Source organism: Argiope bruennichi, chromosome 5 (assembly GCF_947563725.1).
Source record: "Argiope bruennichi chromosome 5, qqArgBrue1.1, whole genome shotgun sequence".
Lineage (NCBI taxonomy): Eukaryota > Metazoa > Arthropoda > Arachnida > Araneae > Araneidae > Argiope > Argiope bruennichi.
This window is the reverse complement of record NC_079155.1, coordinates 76,242,321-76,265,257: the sequence shown is the minus strand read 5'-3', so window position 1 is coordinate 76,265,257 and position 22,937 is coordinate 76,242,321. Positions and strand designations below refer to the sequence as shown.

Here is a 22,937-nt window from a genome sequence, read left to right as displayed (position 1 = left end):
TTTTAAATATAAATTATAGAATAACTTTACACTAATATTTAAAAAAAATATTTATGCAGAGATTGTAACACAATAGCAAATGAAAATAAGTTAATTTTTAAATACTGAATGAATAATGATAATATTAAAATTATCTTGAAAATAACATTACATCGAAAACCGTACAATTATGATAATTACAAATGATAAAGAGAGGATGATACAGTAACGTTGGCGAAATTTACAATGGTAATTGTATACAAATAATAACGATTTCGGTATTAAGTGGAAATGGATGTCTTATTACCGTACCATTTTCACTTCCATCCATTCGCACTCTTCTGTCACTCCATTAAAACCAAAAATCTCGTAATACATTTTAATATATAACGACCTTTTGTGCTTTCTTAATAGCCTATATGCGTAGTGGTGTAGCAAGGGTCAATAGTGTCTTGTGGAAAATGTGTTTTCAGTTCCTAGTCATAATGAGTGAACGAGCAGGAATAAATGACGCCCAGGGCATGCTACTATCTTTTCACTCCTTCACACTATATTTGATTTTAAAAAGTAACATAAAGGCATTCAGTATATGGAGTATATTCAGTATTCATATTCAGTATATGGAGTGAAGACAGCAATCGGCCACAACAAATTCTATCGATACCATTTTGTTCAGTGGTGGTGGGGTGCTCGACTGTACACAAGAAGAAAGGGCTCCTTAAAAGTGGCCTCCGGGTATCTATACCCCTCAATCGCTACACCCTTATATATATGTTTATGACAAAGTTATTTATCAGAAACAGAATAGAGTATTATATAATAGAATTTCTTCAAAAATAATGCTGACCAAAAGCGCATCTCTAATAATATCCATTCCTTGAACTAATTGCACAACATGAAGTTCCGTTTAGGTAACACGACCCACCCTATGCTGCTCCGTTTTTAGACAATATTCTTTGAATTTGTGATGGAAGAGGGCATCCATCAATGTTGGCACACCCACAAAAGATACATTGTTGTTCTTTATCAAAATAGGTAGCTCGCAAACAGCGCAAAGAGTAGTCAAAAATACAGGAAGCTGCAGTTATCATATTACAAAAACCAGTCATTTAGGTTTTTTAGTTACCTGTAGAAGCATTTACATGACGCAATGACAACAATTACAGGAAAACAAACTACATTTATATACATGTGATATCAGTAAACAAAATTTAAACCGAAAGTCTGAATATTTATTCCCCATTGATAAGCAAGAATTAGCTATTGGAACTTCGTCATTAAATACTGCGAGTAATAAATAATTTTGTATTTGAGTGTTGGTAAAATACATTATTATGGGTGTAATTTTACTTCTAAAGTAAACTACTTCAACTATAAAACTAAAATACTTTTGAGAATTATACTGCTTTATTATTGCCTGTTAAGTAATGAAATTTCGCTGCTAAAACGCCAATTCGCACCGAAAATATTTTGATACAGTTTTTAAAAAATTTATCTATATTCAGTATAAAAGTGTAAATAAAACATTTTATAATACAAATTAAGACATTGATTATAAATTTATTAAAACGTACAATTGGTTTATTTTACTAAAAGGAAATGTTTAAAAGCATTAACAATATTTGTCACTGTCGTTATTCATCAAGAAAGTTCTTTATAACACCATCACAATGAAAATAATTAAAAACTACCTTCTATCCTGCTTATTTTTAGAATAAATATTTGATACATATTCTGTGGCAACATAACATTAAAGAACGAAACGGAAAGAGTAAATAATTTTCTGGAAGCGACAATACAATACAATAATGCTCCATTTAACTGAATACCCCTTATCCGACTAGCTTTGAAGGAAAAAAAGAAGAAAATCGTAAACAAAAACTTTTCCGTTGTAAAAACAGCGAAACAGCTGACTTCGGGTGATTTATCAAAGCAGTTATATTTTAATACAATATGTAAGTAGACAAAACGTAATATTGTTTTTGGAATCATTAAATAAATACAGAAAAAAGCATATTTCGTTTTTTTAAATCATCATTTTCGGCTTTTTCCTTTCAAATTTCATTTCCTTTCTGAAATTTACCCAATTATCCGTATATCTGATTATCCGAATCGGATCTCGTCCCAATTAATAAGGAAGACCAATTGAAGTTCTATATTATCATTTTTTAAAAAAAAGAAGCATCAGAATTATTAAAAATTCACTTTGAAAAGTTGCTAATAAACTGTAACATTAAAAAAATATTTTCCTATTTTTTCTTTATTTCAGAATGATAAGATATTTATTTAGAAAAAAAGAATATCATGAAAAAGCAGAGCTTTTTACTTATCAAAATATTTTCCTTTATACTCATTTATCACATCATGACACTTTTACAGTGTGTCATATTTTAACCATGTCTTTTCCTTATAATAAGGTGGAAAAAAAGCCCCTCTCTCTCTCTCTATATATATATATATATATATATATATATATATATATACACTCGCGTTTTAAATAAGTAATTTCTTGATTAACTGATAATCAAATATAGATGGAAACAATTTATATCAAGCTTTTTTTATTATTCACTAGGAAAAATTAGACTCAATATTCGTGACAAAGATTCATTGCTCATAAGATGATAAGTTGTCAAAATTCAAATTAAACGAAGTAGGATAAATTTGATGACGAATAACTTTTATCAAAGCAAAAAATGACGGCTAAGATTTTCGTATATTATTATTACATTGCATTACAATGAAGATTTAATTAAATAGTAATGTCTGAAAGTTTTTAAAAATTGTTAATATATATTGTGATGTTTATGCTATGTAGCTTTTTTCATTTATTTTATTTTAAAAAACTAAGGTTCATTTATATTTAAAATTCTCTAATTTTCATCAAAATTTTGGTATATATATTTGGTTTTTTTTTTCGAAATGTTTTATTTTTTAAGAGTGGAAAATTCTATTTACAAATGAAAAATTTGAAAATGTCTTGGAAGAGAATGAAATTAAACAATGTGTTTTGGCTGGTTACTGCTAAGAATTGCATAGCACATATCATATATCTTTTCAAGAAGAAAAATAAAATAAAATAAAGAAGGCAGAGCTTAAATATACGTCATTATAATGTGATTAGAAATCTTTGAATGAATCCGATCAAATCTCGAAATTTTTTTCTGAAAGTCATTTGTAAACATGAATGTTCAAAATTAAACTATTTCTTGTAGGAATTTTTGGAAAATGCTTTATTTAACATTCTCAGAATCCAAAAGCTTATTTATTTATTTATTTTATTTACAGTTACACTTTCTTCAATATTTCTGCACCCCAAAACTAAAGTAACTTATCAAAGATTTCCAACACAAATAAATAAATAAATAAAATACACATTCCGCGAAGCAACCAACTTAAAAATACACGAATTAATTTCGTTTTACCCGTATCAATGTACAGGAGAGCTCACGGCGTAAATGGAAGAGACCAAGAAAGTGAAATTTGATTATTCGAAAAACACTGGATTTTTAAATAAATGATATAAGTATTATATATGAAAACTTATATTAATTTTAGCCACCATTGAATGATTCCGTATATCCATGTCATTTTTTTTTACTGGCCCGTAAATAAGTGTGGATTTTTTGCACTAGAAGATTTTCGCAACAACATCCACGACTATATATATTCAGAAAAAAATTTCATTATATAAAGTGTTCTTGAATTTTTATTTTAAATTTTTAAAAAATCCCAATTCAACCAGATTAGCGTCTCATTTTGAAAACACTCGAACCTTATTATGGAATGGCTCTTGTCATTTTGAGTCATGGTCAGATTACAAGGGTGATGTTCAAATCAACACCCAAATCTTCAAACTTTTAAACCAAACTGCTGTGAATTTGATCCTTCAGGACAGATTTAATGAGCATTAGGCCCAAATATAAACAGATCTTCGACAAGATAGTTCCAAAACCGTGACTATCCAATCGAGAAGTGGATATCTTTACAAGTGTGATCCTTGATAGCCCTAAACAGAAATCTTATAAAACATCTCTAATCTTGGAGGATTTCCACGAACCAAATAAAACTCCACGTGCCTCCCACCCACTTGCGGAAATCGCATGTCTATCGCGACGCAATTCGACCCCCCCCCCAATTTTCCGGAAGTGGATGCAGAGGGAGAGGTAAGAGAAAAACGGTGCTGGTTCCCGGAAGTGGGGGGTGGAAGGAAACACTCGAGAAGGCGTCAGCTGTTGAGGGGCACCCTTCGGGTCGATACCTGCAAATGAATTTATGGACCGTGATTCTGGTACATAAAGTGGGTCTGGACTTAACCAACGACTGATAAAATAATTATGCTTGGCCAGTTACAGGAAGTTTTAAAACAGATAAGGAGGCGTGGACAGCTGATCTGCTCATCAGAGTTTTATACGTTTACATCCGGGGTTTTTTAACTGTTGATCGTTATTTCAAGTATGGTTCCTCAGAACAATACTCATACGGGAAGATTTTCATAGTGCGTCAATCAAATATGTATCAGGATTAATATTTTAATCTGACATGTTTTCTAAGAAACTTGTTACAGAAATATTTTAAAGTTAAATAATTTTTTATAACGTTAACTAGTATCTCATGTCCGATTTCGGAGGTATGACATTATTTTTATGATGTGCACTTCCTGGCGGACGCGAATATGTGCGAGAAACATTAAAAAAGAATTTCTTTTTATATCTTTTAACAACAGTTCATTAAAAAAGCGTGACTTTGGCTTTAGGTTCATTAGATGAACTGCTAATTAATGTTTGAAATTCAAGGAGTTAATAGAACTTAGCGAATCTGCTATTTGAATGTTAGAACGCAATCGTTGAAATAAGTTTCTGCTGTATCATCTTTTTGTTTTCAGTGTTAATTTTCTAACAATTGTTTAAAAATAATGCCGCTGCGATCAACACATATATTGTTTATTCAAAATTCAATTAAAAAAAAGCTACTTATCAGGACAAAACTACGAAAGCCAATTGACACTCTTACGAAAGAGCACATTGAACAAATAGCATTTTACTTAACATTAAAAGATATAAAACACAAAAATAGGCTTTGCGATAAAAAAAAAAAAGATTAATTTCACGCAAACATACTATTAAAAACCAATTCCAAAATATACAATTAAGATAGAAGATGTTTTAGATATTAGAATCTAAAACGATAAAATTTAAATAATTAAAGCCATTAGAATTTTCATTAAATATAAGCAAATATTATTTAATTAACCATTATTTTTACATTTTATCATTAACTAATTAATAAACCAACTACTTTAACTAACCAGTTAGTTTTGAATATCTTATCGAATAATTCTTTTTAATAACTAATTTCTTTTGGATATCTGTACGGTTGTACATGCTTATCTGTATAATACCGAGCCCGAAAACATTAGAAATACGGTTGTTTCTCAACAACATAACTATATACAACTGGCATTTGGCATTTCGTACAAAATAAACAATTCATTTATAAAGATTTAAGATATCCATAGCTATAAAGATGCATAATTATTAAGCGTCCAATATCTGACAGAACATAAATAATGTGTGCTTGTTAATTGATTTAAATTTAAAAACTAATGTGCGACTAAAAAAATTTCTGTGGTAAACTATAGAAATAGACAACTATAGAAATGCATAGAGAATGTCAACTGAATGAGAATGTCAATATCAAGAATGGCGAGGGATTCTTACGACATACGAGTGCAAAGCGATGAAACTAAAACTCTCTTTATTTCAAAATGTATACATTAAATAAAGTATTAAATGTTCAATGACACAAAATAGTTTCCCGCTATCACGTGTCAAACAACCTTACACCACTATGTGCCGAGAAAAAAAAATCACTTTATCCAAATGATGAAATAATTTGCAATGGCATAATAATGTGTATTTAATAGACATTGCATATATAATGAACGGATTTGCACAATCAATGAAATTTGTAAGGAACTCAATAATTTATTAGACAATTAATGAAATTAAATTGCATTACCATTTATTATGCATAGGTGAATTCCATTCAAAAAGATATGGCATTTTTGCCCCATTACATATTCTTTCAAGTTCAGAATTCGAAATACATTTCAAGAGAGTTTATTTTGTTGCAGCTGTTCAGCAGTTATTTAGTTGCAGCTGTCGACAGTTTTATGCCGCATTCCAACTGATGCATCCAAAAACATTAAAACGAAGATATTTAGTCTAACTTGGATACAAAATTCAAACATTTTAGCTAAATCTCGTTAAAAAAAAAGTGCTCCGGCAAATAAATAGAAAACGTGGAGAACGATCTTAATTATTAAAAATTAAAACTTTATTGCATAAAAATCGTTAATTAATCCAATTTAATTAAATCTGTAACTAAAAGTGCATAAAAAATTAATTTCCATATAAAAATGGCAAACAAAAGGAATTCAAATGGAATTGTTCTATGAAATCTAGTTATTCTTTAAATGATGGAAGACAATGAAAAAAAAAAAAGAATTTTTTCATACTAAAATCGCTGATATGAGGACTTGCCATTTGTAATTACTTGAAAAAACCCGTCAATATTAAATTAAAAAGTAGGATCCGGAACAAGATAACCAAAAATTAAAAGTCTACAATGTAAATGAATCCTTTATCTGCAAGAACAATAACTTTAGCTATCTTTTTCTTTAATTATACAAACGTCGTATCGTTTTTGCAGAGGCTAACTTAATTAGAATCTTACGCACTCGAGTCCTGTAGCCACATCCCTACGAAAATTAAACTTTTTTCATTTCATTCTTAAGACACAGTTTATTCTTACAAAGTTAAATACTTTTCTACTAGGATGTAACCAGTTTTTCTAAGGGAATTTTTTGCTACATTTGATACTAATCTTTTGTTTAATTGGAGATTTTCCATTTCTGTAGTAAAATAAGATAGCGAACTGAGAAACCCATAAAAAATAATGTTTCATGTTTCACGTGTTTCATGAAAATGTTCAGATATGAGATTTAATGTATCCGATGAAGGATTATGAAATTTGTGACTTCTCAGTATACAATCAAACCATGAAGGATAATTCAGAATATCTTTAAAAAATTTAAATTCAATTATTCTCAAACTATAGAAGATACAAAGATGCCATTTCCACAGAAAGAATGGACATGATACTGGAAATTTTTTTCGTCATAAAACTAACTGAACTTTGTCATAACTGTCATAAACTAACAATGGAGCATAGATTATAATTATATAACTAAAAATCTAATAAATGTGTAGAAAGCTGCTTTACAACATATTATTCCGTCCTACTGTTGGCGTCAAAATAGCCTCATCCAATAGCAGAGGACAAAAGTACATCAAAAATATCAATTAGAGACAATCAATTCATCAAATGAATGTTTTTCGGATCATCACATAGAAGGATAACTAGATTTCGGTAGATCTACTTTGACCTATCCAATTGGCTTCATTAACAATACTTTAAAAGAAAAAAAATGCACTTGATATTGAAGGTATATAGTCCTTTTTTTAAGACAGGGAGATGAAAAGTTACTTATCAAATTCTAACGAGATAAGAACAGAAATGATTTCTTTAACCAAAGAGATGACAATCGCGTACTAAAGTAAATCTTTAATTGTTTGCTTTTCGCAGTCAATTGGCTATTTATTTCTCTTCATTTGCTAAAGTTCACATTCCTTTACGTGGTTATCAACCATTCCCACTGTCTTTCTACACTGATCTGCCTTCCTAACCAAAAAGTTTCACTTTGTGAGTTAGTGAGTACCGTCTCCTATAAATATTTGATTGAGAAAAAAGTTACCTTCTTTAAAAGGATAAGACAAAATGGAATAACGGTTTACAAATGTCAGTACGTTGCCCCACATTTACAAGTACAACTATCAGCCATGGAACAACATTTATCCTTTGATTAGGCATTAGCTCTAATGATATAAAAGAGGAAGAGAAACAGAAACGTTATCTAAGGCTATGAAAAAGTTCTGCATGTAGACCGATTATCGAACATTCAAAGGCTGACATTCCATTATCCTATTTATCGCGTCGCTCACCAACTGTAGAAGGATCCGGGGATTATTTCATTTGAAAACTAGGAAGTCTAACAAATTTTGTTTCTCATCTAATTCAAAAATATCCGTTTAATTTTTATTATTTCTCACTAAATGTCACCTTTCTATAATCTTTAATTCGCAAATTATCTTTTCAAGTCCCTTCGAATTTTTAAATCGATCATTATTATAAAAGTTTAACTGTTTCAACTATAATAAATTACAGAAATAATTCGATTTATTTGTCTTGCATGTTAAATATCAACATTAAACACGCGCAACAAATGAATTGATGGTAACTACTTACGTGTCATCCATGTAGGCGAGGCCAAAATATTCCTTTTCTTTGAGACTGAAATGCGAAGCAACCATGTCTAAAAGTTCGCCGGCATACAGTTTTGGCTAAAAAAAACACAGCATTTGCAAAAATATACGACATTTAAATAAGTAGAATATAAATTAATATAATATTTCAGAAACAAATAGTATTAGAATTTTATTTGTACATATTCAAGCAAACAAACAGAATGCTAACTATAAATTTTTAAGAATATACAAAAAAGAAATACAAAAAAACCTATAACCAATACGGTGCCCTTTTCTTTCCAATATATCTTTAATTTGATATTCGAATACTTATTTCTCTTTAATTCAGAGCAAAACACTCAAAATATCTTTTTAATCAATTTTTAATTGTTTCTCAGTCGAATTCTAAGATTTTCTTCAATGATCTGCGACAGAAAACATGAATACATCGGAGCGAGTTTCATTTTTTAGTTGACTTGAAAAGGAGTCAAATTACAAAATCAAGAATCATGAAAATTTTATATAATTTAAATTCCAAAGTGTCATCTGTAGCAATTTTTTACATTACTTCTCTCACATTTTTTGAGTGTTTTCATTTTCAATTATTTGTTTCGGTTATATTTACCGTCAGTCGTTCATCAGACGATATTATTGACAAGAAGAAAAATAAAAACGCAAAGTCGATATTATTTTACCACTTCGTTTTCATAATTTTATTTTACGTTATTGCGGTTTTGATTTCACTGGCTTTCCTCACATCACGAGAAACGATCAGCATGCTCTGCCAGTAATTTATTAAAACTTAAATATAAGATTTTTAATCAAATGGATATTTTCTGTGCAGTGAAATTTTGAAAATCATATTGATTTATTGAAAAGTTTTTATGCATGGATAGACAAAGAATTAATTTAAACAAACTTATCACGAGTAAATAGTACAAGCGACGTCTATTTTTTAAAAGCAAATTTTGATGTGTTTACATACCTTGATGAGTATGTCGAGGCGACGTTCGTCGAGAAGAACCACTTGGCTCTGCCGACCTTCCGACATCTAGAAAAAAAAATCGAAGATGTGATTCATTTATTATGAATTTAAATTAACACTAGTCTTAAAAAATCAATATATATATATAAATTTACTTTATATTTTACTTTTAACTATAAACATGATTAGAACATAAAAATACGTACACAAACTCTCGATAATTCACAATTTTAATTGCCTATAAAGAAATTCGATCATGTTGAGGCAAATTTGAAATCTTGATATTAATTCGATTTAAAGAAAAATGAAAGGAAACAGCCTTTTCATAGCTAGAGAGGAAGAGTAAAATCCATGGACTTTGTGCTCGGAGGACATTATATATGTGCTCAATATAATTAAAAGGACATAAATGTCCATAAAGCACCAAGAACCATAATGTTTAGTAGATTTTTACGTCATGTCTTTTGTTAAAAATAATCAATTTTGAAATATTTGATTCACAGTGGATAAAACATAAGTTGTTCTAGGTTAATGTGCTCAATAGTGGAACGAAAGATTTCATACAATGTGCAACCGTTTCGCTAATATGTCCGCGATTTCAAAATTAAAAAAAAAACAATTGTGAAAAAAGAATGAGATTTATCGGATAATAAAGCACCTTTAAAAATCTTTGTATAAAGAAAGCATGGATACAGAACTAGGCGATAATTCTCCTGGTATGGCAACAATACTTGATCATAAATAAAAAAAAATTCTTGGGAATATATTTCCAAACTCAGTCACAATACTTTACAAATATTTAATTTCTGTGATTAATTTCTCTTTAATCAATTTTTATAGATATTTTTCTTTGCTTTCAAAATATTTTTTTTTATTTCAGTCTCGACATTAACAACGGAAAATCGCTGCTTTTTGACCTCATAATATTATTTCTTCATATTATTTTATCTGAATAGCTTTTTTACATTTGGATAAAACTTATTTTTAATAATTTGTTACATTAACTTATAGATATAATCTGTTATGCATAAATGCTTTCAAACACATAACTAAACTCAGTGGCACGACAGCCCATGTGGACCAAAGCCTACAATGCCCATATCTGCTTTCTTGACAGAGGGCCCTGGGATGCAAGGCAAATACATAGCATGTCTAAATCGATTTGGCTTAAATGGCATATTTTGATAACAAAGTTACACTTTTAAGCATTAACAACAAATTATGTTTGTTATTATATCTGTTCTCTTGAAATTAAATAATTCCAACCTGTCATTGAACTACTTATTTTCCAAACGCTATTCCACAGAAGATTAGTTTAGTAAACTTTAATTAGTATGTCACAGAAGTACGTTGAACGGTGTGTCTATTTGTAAAGGAACTAATTAGAAACTATAATATTATCTTCAATCACTTTGTGAAATTTTCTCTTTTATTAAGACAATATGCCAAAACTTACTACAGAACAAATCGGAATGTTCTTCAAAGAATGAAATTATTGTATAATGCACTTGCTTAGCACGCTTTAAAATTCATTCTCAATATTTATTAACAGAATAATTACTTTGAAACAAACCTTAGAGTAAATTTCACGATCAAATTCCCATAAATATTATACTCTATTGGCCTTCGTTCATTCGCAATCTTATCAAACGAAACCTCAAATAACTGTTGCATCAAAGAGTATTTCTCTCTAAAAATACACAGTTCAAAAACTAGTTCACTCAAAATATTCCTTTATTAACAATTACACAGTCAATAAGAGAACCCGGTACCCACACAATTTCTAACACAAAATCAACTCTCTTTCCATTATTTTATTCCCAGCCATTTCGTCTAACAATAGACGGGCGCTAATTAAAATGCGGACTTTCTGCAGAAAGTTTGAGACTGTAAAGATAAGAGAATGTAGATAACCCTCGTTATACGCCGCGCCGCCATTCCTAAGAGGGCGCGAACACAAAAGAGCCTCCTTTGTTAGAATTTGACGAGAAATGATAACTCAAAATTGGTTCTTTTTGTTAGAAAAATTCCCTGGCTCTTTACTTTAGTTTTAAGGTCATGGTCACCAATTAGTTTCCATCTTATGGGAAACGGCGTAGAAAATTAAAAAGTGGAATGAACTAAACTTTCGTCTTTAGAGAGATATTTATCTTGAGTTTTCCTTCTTTTTGGTTAATCAAGTCGGCGGTGATTTGGAAACCAATATATTAAAGTGGCGAAATCTTGTTACGTAATATTATTTATTAATATTTTGAAAATAATCTGCAAATAAAACATGATTCCAATACGTTTCGAATTTATTTATCATTGATTTGGAGAAGGAAAGCCTAAGCTTTGGACTAAAAAAATGTTTCTGCATGTTGAACGTCCTTGTAATCCAGCTGATCTGAGCACTCGTCAAACAGTTCTAGATGAAACTAAAGTAGTAAACATTTTGTTAAATCTTGGTAGAAATCTTTATAGCACTATAACGAATTATTCATTAATTTTTTATTTATATATCTCTTATTGAGTTGAGTTAACTTCATTGGATAACGTTTTCGATTCTATTTTCTTTGTTAAAACATTTTGTCATATACTGTTATATAATTTTATCCCATTTACTGTAGAATGGAATAAAATTACTAATTTATCACTATTATGATGAAAAATAATCACTTTTCAAATACTGATTGTTGTATCCTTACAACAACGAACTGTTTTAAAATCATAAATAGAACTTGGAGAATTAATCAAACAAAGATTAAAGCCAAAAAATTTTAAAATGCCATCGAAATGCAAAAATAAAAAAAAAAGTAACACACGATAATTTTAGTTATGTATTTATTCGAAATTGTTTTGGCTCCCCTAGCACAATATATTTTAACTATTAACATGGAATAAAATTTCACCTCATTGTTCGATAAGACTTAAAAATATGAATTTAATGGTATGTCCACCCCAAATTTCTGAGGGTACAAATTAAAATGTGTTCATGCAACAAGATAAAATCAGAGATGAAAATCCTACTATAGAAATAATATCTAGATAAATCAATGTTTAATCTCAAATGTAATAGTGGTGAAAGCATGCGACTGAATAATTTGATGGAACAATGAAATAAATTTGAATTTCATCATAACAAAACATGTTTCTGAGTATATATCAAATTAAATATAAATATTCATTAAAATTTAACAAATTAATGGAAAAGAAATTGGTATCATTAAAAAATATTACTTTTATTAGTATTTTAGAACAATATAAAAATAATTTGTCAGATATATTTTCGAAAGATATAATAGACAAACATGGAATATTTGCATGATTGTTAATTAACATATTTTAATTAGTTTTTAATTAGTTCCTGGATTTTGAAAAGTTGATTGACCTTCCACTTATCTTGAAAAATACATACGTATGTCAAACAAGCATTCATCTTCATACAGAGTCCATGCAACGAGGCAACTCAAAAGTCAGAAAAATTAAATATTAGTGGTAATGTCGTCGTCATCATCTGACTACAGTTTAAAATTACGATGCCTGCGTTAATAGCCCTCTTATAATTTCTATGCAGAATTTTCGTACTAGTAAAAAACTCCCTAAACTAACGTATTTAATGATACTGCGAGAATTATATTAATAACTCTGCGAGAATAATAAATAACTGATTAAGAACACTGCGAGAATTATATTTCAAAAATTCTACAGAGGCCTTATTGAATGGATTTTCATGTCTCTTTTAGATTTATTAAATCGGATCACATCTATAAGCTGAATTAATTTGACATTGCTGTAAAATTCTTTTTCATGTTTTTACCTTTTCTGCAATTAGTGTTATACAGCGACAGGATCGAAAAACTTAACAGTAATTAATGTTCCATTAAAAACTGAAGCTGACGGTTAAGCTTGGTTAAAACTTTATTAAGAAAAAAAATTTGAAGATCTGAAAATATTTTAACTTTGTTAAAAATATTTAACATTTAGAAATTATGTAAGACTTTTAATTTCTTTTTTAGAAAAAAAATACTTATATATACAGAAAAAAAATATTTTTCATATATAGCCTTTAAACTGGAAGATTAATAAAAAAATTTTAAAAAAATTAAAAATATATTTTACAGCAAAGGGGAAAGTTGAATAATCAGTTCGAAGCTGTTCAGATTGCAATTTTTAATAAATTTAAAGCTTGACAGTGGAGAAAAATGAAAAACGGAGAAAAACATGCATCACAGAAAAAAAAACAAAAAAACCGTGATATTGAAAATTTGAAAAAGAAAAAAAATCTATATTTTAAAGTAAAGATTTTTTTTTTCGAGGTAGTTAAAAATCGGTGAATTCAAAATGAAAAGATCTAACTAAAAAAAGGCACTTACTGTCCTCTTAGTCCATTTCATTTCGTTCCAGAAGTAAAAGTGTCGCGTGAAAATTCGAAAATGTTCGAAATGAGCACTCTTCCCCACCCCTTAGGATCTGATAAATAGTCGGTATTTCCTATTCACTTCCGCTTCCATCCCCTAGATCCCCCTTCCCGTCCCCCTAAAATTCTGATAATGCAAACGTTACGGTCCGCAAACTGTCGTCCGATCATTTCAGCGGAACACAATTTCAGTTTCTCTTCTTGGTGCAGGAGAGAGGGTGAGAGGAAAAAAAATGGATTTGACAGCTGGGTTTCATTATCGTCTGCACAAGACAAAACAACCGACGAATCTGCTGTAAGGCGCAAAAGAAAAAGAGAACGACGGAATCAGCGGAAGATAAATTGGACTGTAAAAGAACAGAGCAAACGATTTTTCTACCGTCAGACGATAAATTGAGTTAGAGGAGTTTAGTTCAAAAATTCTCTGGAAGTAACTATTTCCTTTAATTGAAGGAAGAAAGATCAGGGATGAATTTTCGACGAACTACATGATGCCATTAAGGAAAAAAGAATGATTTCAAGATAATTTCATTTAAAAAAAAAGGTAGAAACTATAAACCTGTTTAATTTCTATTCTTAAGATAAAACGACAAATAAGAATAAAATGCTTACTGGATGCTTGCTTACTTTTAATGCTTGTTGTTTACTGAAAAAATGATTATTCATTAAAGTTTTCAGATTTAGAAATCTATAAAAGTTTTTCATATATTGTGATGTTTGTTAATGTATGACTGTATAAAAGTTTTTATAAAAACGACCAAGATTCATTATAAGGTTAATGAGAATATTTTAAATATTTTTAAGACTAATAAATATAATTTTTATTCTATTTCATTCTGTTCTTTGAATTTTAGTATTTTAATATTTGAAACATTTATAAAGTTCCAAAACTATAAAATTAGATTTGCTTTATATCTCTTAATCATAATGTCTCAGTTTCATAAAAGCATTTTAGGGTTATCTTAAAAATACTAAAGTTATCTTAAGAGTTAAAGTATTGAGATTACAGTAATCTTAATAATAATTGAAGAAAAGGCTTGATACGTTTCGGACAAAAGAACTTCATGAAGAAATTTATTTAATAGAATGTAAATCACTCAAAAGAATATTTGGGAAATGGGGATTTAATAGAGAAGACATATAACAAAGCAAAATAAAATTTACATAATAGAATAACAAAAAAAAAAAATCAGTACAAAAATGCTATTAGATTGTTATATCTTTTGAGAAATGATTCGTGTGAGTGCACATCATTGTTTTTAAGATAAAAAGTAAAATATAACGAATTAAGCATCTAAAATATTAAATTAGAGAGCCACACGCGAAATGGCAAAAATCAATCTATCAAATTAAAAATGAATGTTTGTTTGCATATTGTTTTATACATATCTAGAGTTTTTGCTAGATCTTGATAAAAATTTGACATACAGGCTTTTCAAGCCAAAAGGAAAATCATTGCCAACCTTTTAAAGCCTAAAAGTTAATTAAAATACAATTTCAAATGTTTTTGATGTTTTTTAGACATATCTTCCCAAATTATTTTCATACCAAAATTTTATTTGTTTTTTTTTATAATTAAAAATTACTTTTTTCAATGATACCAATTTTATTTTCGGATAATTTTCTCCCTAATTAATTTCAATTTTTAAAATTTCATTTGATACACAATTAATAAGAATATTTTTATTCTGATGATGAAATGTAAATTCATTTAATTGTTTCATCCTATCATTTAATTGCGTGCTTGTGCTTTAATACAAAAATGTTATTTATGTTTTTTTATAATTAAAAAAATACTTTTTTTAATGATGCCAATTTTATTTTCGGATAATTTTTTCTCTAATTTAAAATTTCATTTGATACACAATTTGTAATATTTTTATTCTAATAATCAAATCTAATACTAACATAATTGTTCCATCCAATCATTTAATTGCGTGCTTTTGCCAGTGTAAAAATTTAAATAAATAAGATTTCTTTACTTAGCTATTATCTTATAAATATAATTTTCGTTTCCGCTTTTATTCCGAAGTATATATGCACTTTTTCAGTTAGCACAAGCAGTATTTTTGCAGTACTACATTTATTTCATCAGATAATTTTTCAATTTTATCAAGTAACAATGTGAAATCTTGAATGAATGCTTATTATATATTAACAAATAGACAGGAAAGCCATTATTTAGGGTGAACAAGCTTATCGACAAAAGTGGATAGAAAGAACATATAAGTGAATAAATGGCAGGAAAAGGCATTATTAAATCAATAAAGTTTTGTTGCAATGAATGGCAATAGAAACACTACCAACTTCGATAAATTAATTGGGCAGCGCTCCAAACTTCGATGTTATTCTAGAAAAGTTCAATTGCCTCCGAATCTATAATTCATCGCTTGTTTTAAAACATCTTGAAAGAAATTTGGTACGACGGAAACAACACTCGACCGAACACAATCCTGAGAGCTATCTGTCAAAATAGGTCCTTCAGAGGGAACGGAAATTCTCTTCACTGAGATTACTCGAGTAGAACAATGGGAGGAAGAGAATAAGTGTTCGTTATAGTGAGTAAATGTTATCGCTATAAAGGGGTAGGTTGACATTAAAACCAACATACGTTCCGGATTAACTGGGCCGTATAAATGTAATAATTTCAATCTATCTGAGTTATAAAAATAGTTATTTTCTAATCATCTCCAGTTTCACTTTAACTTCCGAGTTTTTATTTTTCCATAATAACTCGAAAATGTGCCATACACAAAAGGTTAAGTCTCATCTAAAGTTTATAAACTTAAAATATTTCCATGGTTTCCTTTCCCCTATTTCTGTATTCCTTTTCAGACATTAATACCTGTTAGCCAAAATTCTTATAAAGAAATCTTAATCTTTAGTAATAATAGAGAAGGATTGAGTGCGGGTTGAAGCTTAACAGGCAGGCCGTTTGACCGTCAGCTCCCAATTTGATGCGCATATATCTTGGATTGTGAGCATTTGTATCTCAGATAGACGTTTTAGAGTTTTAATTATCCTTTTAATTCATTTAGAATCAAGTTGGATTTTTTTCCGTGATAATTTTCGAAAATATTATTGCATAAAAATGACATTTATACCCATTCGAAATGTAAAAAAAAATATCTTTTTAATAACAACAATTTAATAGTTTGTGCATTTTTTTTCTTTCTAAATTTTAACGAATTTGCAAAAGTTTTTTTTTTGTTTAATTTTTAATATTAGACTATATTGCCGCCCTGAATTTCAAACTATTTCTTTGTTTCATCAGACTTTTAGTCACATGATGTCATTCCATTGTTGAAAGCTAAAACAGAATTTATTTTGTTAATATTAAAAATGATTTGCTGATGAATTCATAAACCTGAAGTTCTGTCTAAGAGATTTCTCGATATAAATATAAGCAATAACCTCGGAGAACATCTTCAAAAGTGGCTAATAATGGATAAAAATTGAAATTCCCATAAAAACATGAAGAATAAAATATACTGTTTAAGAACTGTAAGTTTACTTCAACTTAAAATGCCATCCATATATTTGTTGATGATACGGATTTTACCCAACACAAGAAAATAAAAGCACAAAGAAAAAAAAATTCGAAACAGAATTTCTTCTTTTAAAGAATCATAACTAATTTAAACAAATACTCTTAATAACATAAAAAAATTGTATTTGAAAGGCATGTTTATCTTCAAATTTCCGGTAATTACAAAGAATTAAAAGTTTAGAGTCTGGAAACTATATATCGATTAGCAAAAAGAAACCACTATCATGCAGATTATTATGGCAAGCACTACGCAGAAAACGTCCGTCACAAAAGAAGATAAGAATCAGCTAATTTTTATCATTTGTCGCTTGTCAGCAAAAGCCAGTTCCCGCCTTAGTCCCTGAAGCGCATCCGCGCCTAATTTAAAATATCCTGCATTCTTTGAGCAAGAAGTAATTGTGAAATAATAAAAGATAAAACCTAAGCCACATTAGCAGAAAAAAATTGAGTTCCGTGAGGAAAGAGAATTCATTATCTAAACAACGTCAAAAGAAAGCAAAAACTTTGACTTTAGTGATTTACAAATATGTCATCCAGTTAAAGAAATAAAATTTCAGCTACCAAAGTTACAGTTACAATATTTTTTACTATTTATTTTTTACAATATGTTCTTATACTGTTCTCTAAAGTAATTATCTTTAATTGAAACCAGTTATATTACAGAGAAACTTTTCCAAAAACCACATTTTAGAAACACGGTTCTTATCGTATAATATAAGAATAAATAATGTTGATGCCTCAGAATGTGTCATTTCACTAGATTATATATTAGATGTTTCTCAAAATGAAATTAATTTATTTTCTTTTATTAATAAAAACTAATTCTTCAATTGATTGTTACGAAATATTTACTAAAATTTTCTATATGCTTCAGTATATGAGAGCAAAATTTGTAGTACTTATAAAACAATACTTATAATAAAACAAAAGTTAATATTATCACATATCATTCAATTAATGACGGCATTATGTTATAAACGTCACAAGTGAAAAAAATAAAAATATAGCAATCGGTGGAATGCCAACGTGAAACGTAAATAAACAAATTGTTAAAAATTTATATAATATAAAGTTTATAAATGAAATATTATAATGTATAAAACTATATTATCATCTTTAAAATCATTTTAAATTAAAATGAGAATAAATTACTATTTTTAAATTTCAAAGATTCTCGAAACATATAAATGATGCAAACGATTTCTATAAACCATCATAAGGTAATTTTTTTTCTTATGTTTTCAATAACTTTTTAAAGAATGATACAAAATTAAATTTAGTTTTGTGAATGTTAAGTTAGGAATATATAAATAAAACAATTTAATTATCAACAACATTTCCATTTATTAAGAATGACAATACTTAAAATTCTTTTTATGTGTGGTAATATATATTTTATTTAATAAAAATGATCTATTAAATTAAAAGTCATGAAGTTTTCACTAAAAATAGTCTTAATGCTTCACAGTAATTATGAGAAAATTAGAAAAAAAAATACATTGAAAAATTTGCATTTCTATAGCAAACAAACTACTTATAATCATTATAAATAAAAGTGAAAATTCATAACTCGACTAGCAGATTAGAGTTGGCTCATTTTTGCATGGTAAACTACCCACTTAATTGTAGGTGTTACAGGTTAAAACGCGATGTACGTTCCTGGTGCATCTAACACTAAATACATGGCCATTTACCATACAACAGACTAAGACAGGTATATAAAATAAAGAATTCAAGAAAAAAAATGATGCTATAAATATATAATTTGCGACGCCTTATAAAAAATGAAAAACAGAAAAGAAAAAAAAATGTTATAATAAAACTTTTCCCATGCCAGAGCACTATCAATTGGCAACCTTGGCACAGAAGCATTACCAACACAGTAATCTGAAGATCCTAAATCCATCTCTCAATTTCATTAAAAATTTACTATGTATTTAAAATAATTATCTAAAAAAAATCTGAAGTCTGCAAGATTAAGTGGCGCTAAAATCTTAGCAACAGTTTGATGATTCATGTGCCACTGTCAACATTAAAACTATGTAAAACTATTCAATATAAAATTTTGACATAATTTAATTTAATTTTTATTTCAAATTTCATTTGAAAATCAAATCAAACTAAACTCCGAAAATCTACATTTATAAATCAAATTTTAGGAACTCTTTAAGTAATCGTTGTGCAAATAGATAAACACATGTTAATAATTATTTTACTTAATTTAATTTTTTAATAATTATTTACTTATTTTTTAATAATTATTTTATTATCTCGGTTACACAATTCACGATATGTTACATCTTCTTAATCCTTTAATTATTTTACCAACTTGAAACATATCTTAGTTCAAAACGATGAAGAATAATCTAACGAGAAGTTATACACGCACATTTTGACATCAATTAATTATTCTAACTCGAGAAATATGAAGACCTTGCACTATCATTTATAATGTAGGTTCACGCAACGTTCTAAACCAGCAAATTCCAAGTGCAATAATTAACGAACCCGCGAGAACTTACTATACATCCTATTCTATAAAGAATGTTCAACAATGAAAGTGGAATCCTTTGTGAGATATTAAACTTGGAGGTTAGTAATAAAAGTTGTGAATCTTTCACACCGTTTAAAGTAATAGTCTGTCGTTCTGAAGCTACATTTGGGCTATTTTACAACGGATTTCAAAATTCTGAAATATGATCGGATGATAAACATAACGCCTGAGGTAAACCATGCACGTATAAGGGTGCCACTTTGCTTCATGACAAATTTAGAGGTCACACAAAAATTTGCCTGTTCTGTTAGTTTAAGAATACTTAAATTTCCCGCGATTCCAATGCAATGGAATTTTTTTAATTTTCAGAATTCTCTTTGTTGATGATATTTTAAAACTTTTTCGATTTTTATAGCATCAAAATACTTTTAAGGAATGAAATTTGATATATTTTATAATTGTAATCATGCATGTCTACCTAAAATTATTATTTCGTTCTATGGAATATCTATTATAATCACTTCGTCATTTTTTTGCAATAAATATGCCAAAATAAGCAGAGAATTACTAATTACCATTCCTTTTCAGCTTGAATTCCAATAAGGAGCAAGATTATTTTAATTCGACTTTTGAATTAAATAATAAGTAAATAATAAGCAAAATGTCTGTTAGTAAAAAAATACAAAAAAAAATCTATACATCAGCCAGAAATAATTTGAATTTGGTGATATTTTTTACATCGGATCATTACTGTAAAGTATGTTCAGATGGCTGTTCATAACAAACAAACTACTTCAGACAGCAACAATTTGGGGGATTTGATCACGAACTCGCAATTCTTCCAACTTAGATTATGAAGCACTCATATGGCCACATCACTGTGGTGCATTTTTATTAACTCGCTTTCTAGTCTGTCAGTACGGTACAAATTTTACAATCTATAGTAAACTAACTTCCGTATGCTCTAGAGACTTTAAAAACAGATCAGAGTATGACGACAATTCAATGTTAATTTGCTTTCTTTTTTCGTCTATTCGGTGCAATCAATTAAATCTTTTATTACCGACAGATGAAACCACGTCTTCTTTGCTCATCGCGAAGTTAGTTAAAAATCGATTGCAAAATTTCCTATACACAAGAATAAAAAACAGAAGATAATTATATAAATATTTTTAAAGACTATATTTTTGAAACTGACTAAAAAGCATAAAACAATTTCTCTTAGACTCATATAAATTTATAAGCCCATAAAACTATCCTGAAATTTGCGATTAGGGAGTTAAAATTCACAATCACAAATTTTTAGAACCAACTATATGAAATTAGGAATCTAGATTTTCAAAATTTTTAAAGTTCACAAATTGTCAGTATGTATGATGTCATGAAATGACTAAATACTATGTCATGATGACTAAATACTATGAAATTATTTCATAGTATTTGGTCAGTTTTAATAACGTGTTATACTTTTAAAAAAATATTTAAATACTTATTCTGATAATTTTGGTGTAGTTCATACCAAGTGTAACTTTTCTGTTAAAAAAAATGAAGTTCTAAATTATCAGTGAACAGATACAAAATAGCCTAATGAAACAAAGAATTAACGTATTCTGACAACCTTCTTTTGATTTTACCAAAAGTCTCCAATAAATTTACTAAAAAATATTTATCAAAATATTCGAAAATTACAGATTTTAATGGGGAGTAGATGATATGTTCAATAAAAAATAAAAAAAACTCTTCTGCACAAAAATTATTTATTCAAGATTAAAAGTTAAAAAAAAAAAAATCTTTACCGGTAGAGCAGTATATCAAGTCAAAATCAACCAAGAAATTTTGAAAGTAATTGCAGAATTGAAACAAACTACACATCATTAAAATAGCCCTGATGCCATGGGCATGTTAATTAAAGAGTTTCTTTTATAGAAGGCCCAGACAGTTAAAAAAATATGAGTTTAAATATTCTGTAGCTAGTTTCCAAGGTCTTGTAAAAACCTTGAGGAAGAGAAGTACTTATTTTGCAAGAGTCATTAGTTGGTTATTATTTACTTTCACATTTTTAAGAACTCGTATGGCACGAATAAAATATATATACATAATAATAAGTATAAAATATAAAGCTCTGAAGGACTTCAAAACAGTTTCTGCTGTAAAAGTAATAAACAAAACTTCGACATGGAAAAAACAGCCAAGGAAGAATCAATTTTTTGCGGTTCGTATTTTTCCCTACGTATGTATGAGGTTTCTAAAAATGTGACGAAATCTTCCACATAAAGCAGCTGCTTAACGTTCAAATTTTCTAATTAAGTTTCTCTTTATATGCACCGAAAGATTGAAATTGCCATTCTGTTCCACTGTTAAATCCAAATTATTCTTAACGTGCTTTTGATTTTTCCGTCTCGGTTATTTATTTCTCTCTCTTGCCGGTTATTCTTCCGACAAACAGCAATTGCAAATTTTTTCCTGGGCGCGTGATTGTGAATCAACGCTCTTCCGATTTTGACATTATGGAGTGTCATGCTTCTTCAGTTTATATTTCCTACTCTGTTTTTAAAAATAAAATCGTTGAATGGATAACATATATATATAAATACCATATTATCATGTATGTATTAATAAATCATAATGATATTTTTCTCTGAATTCCTTCAATTAGTAATTATCTCAGGGTTTTTTTTAAATGTATTAATTTTAGTGCTAAAATGCAACTATTTTCAAAGTCGCCATTTTCAAACAAGCATTAAATACATATATTTTTCTTTTCAAACTTAATTTTATTTATATTGATAGTGGTTCTATTTTTACTTAATATAGCATATATAGCCGACTCTACAAATCAGTGAGGTGAATAATAGTAAAGTGGGTCTTTTGTGGGCCATAGTGATCTAGATAATATCTGGAGTAAATGGCAATCAAAATAAACTTCAACGTTTGAGGTTAAGTTTAATACTTTAAAAAAAAAATTCAGGGGAAACTGGCCCACATCCATATTTCACTTACCTCCAGGAATCACCCAAATCTTCCCCCCAATGAGCAATTAGTTGTAAAAGTGCACATCTGTCTATCTATTTCTGTGTAATTAATAGTACATTAAGAAAACAGAACCCGATGCCTGTATCTCCCGTTTCATTTTTATGATCCATGTCGTGCTTTAATTCACG

The 22,937-nt window shown here is 28.5% G+C and overlaps 1 protein-coding gene across 8 annotated transcripts in view; it reads right to left on the bottom strand.

Annotated features, from left to right (window-relative positions):
• LOC129968852 (FERM domain-containing protein 4A-like) overlaps nt 1-22,937 on the bottom strand; it is a 199,842-nt gene that overhangs the window by 36,473 nt on the left and 140,432 nt on the right. For 7 of the 8 annotated variants that reach the window (XM_056083151.1, XM_056083145.1, XM_056083147.1 and 4 more), the window contains exons 2-3: nt 9,334-9,399; nt 8,350-8,444 (exon numbers count right to left, since the gene is read on the bottom strand). In XM_056083151.1, the coding sequence (XP_055939126.1) occupies nt 8,350-8,444; nt 9,334-9,399 (161 nt within the window). Of the gene's footprint in view, nt 1-8,349; nt 8,445-9,333; nt 9,400-13,688; nt 13,725-22,937 lie in introns of those variants that run through there. The other variant, XM_056083150.1, reaches the window with a different exon arrangement.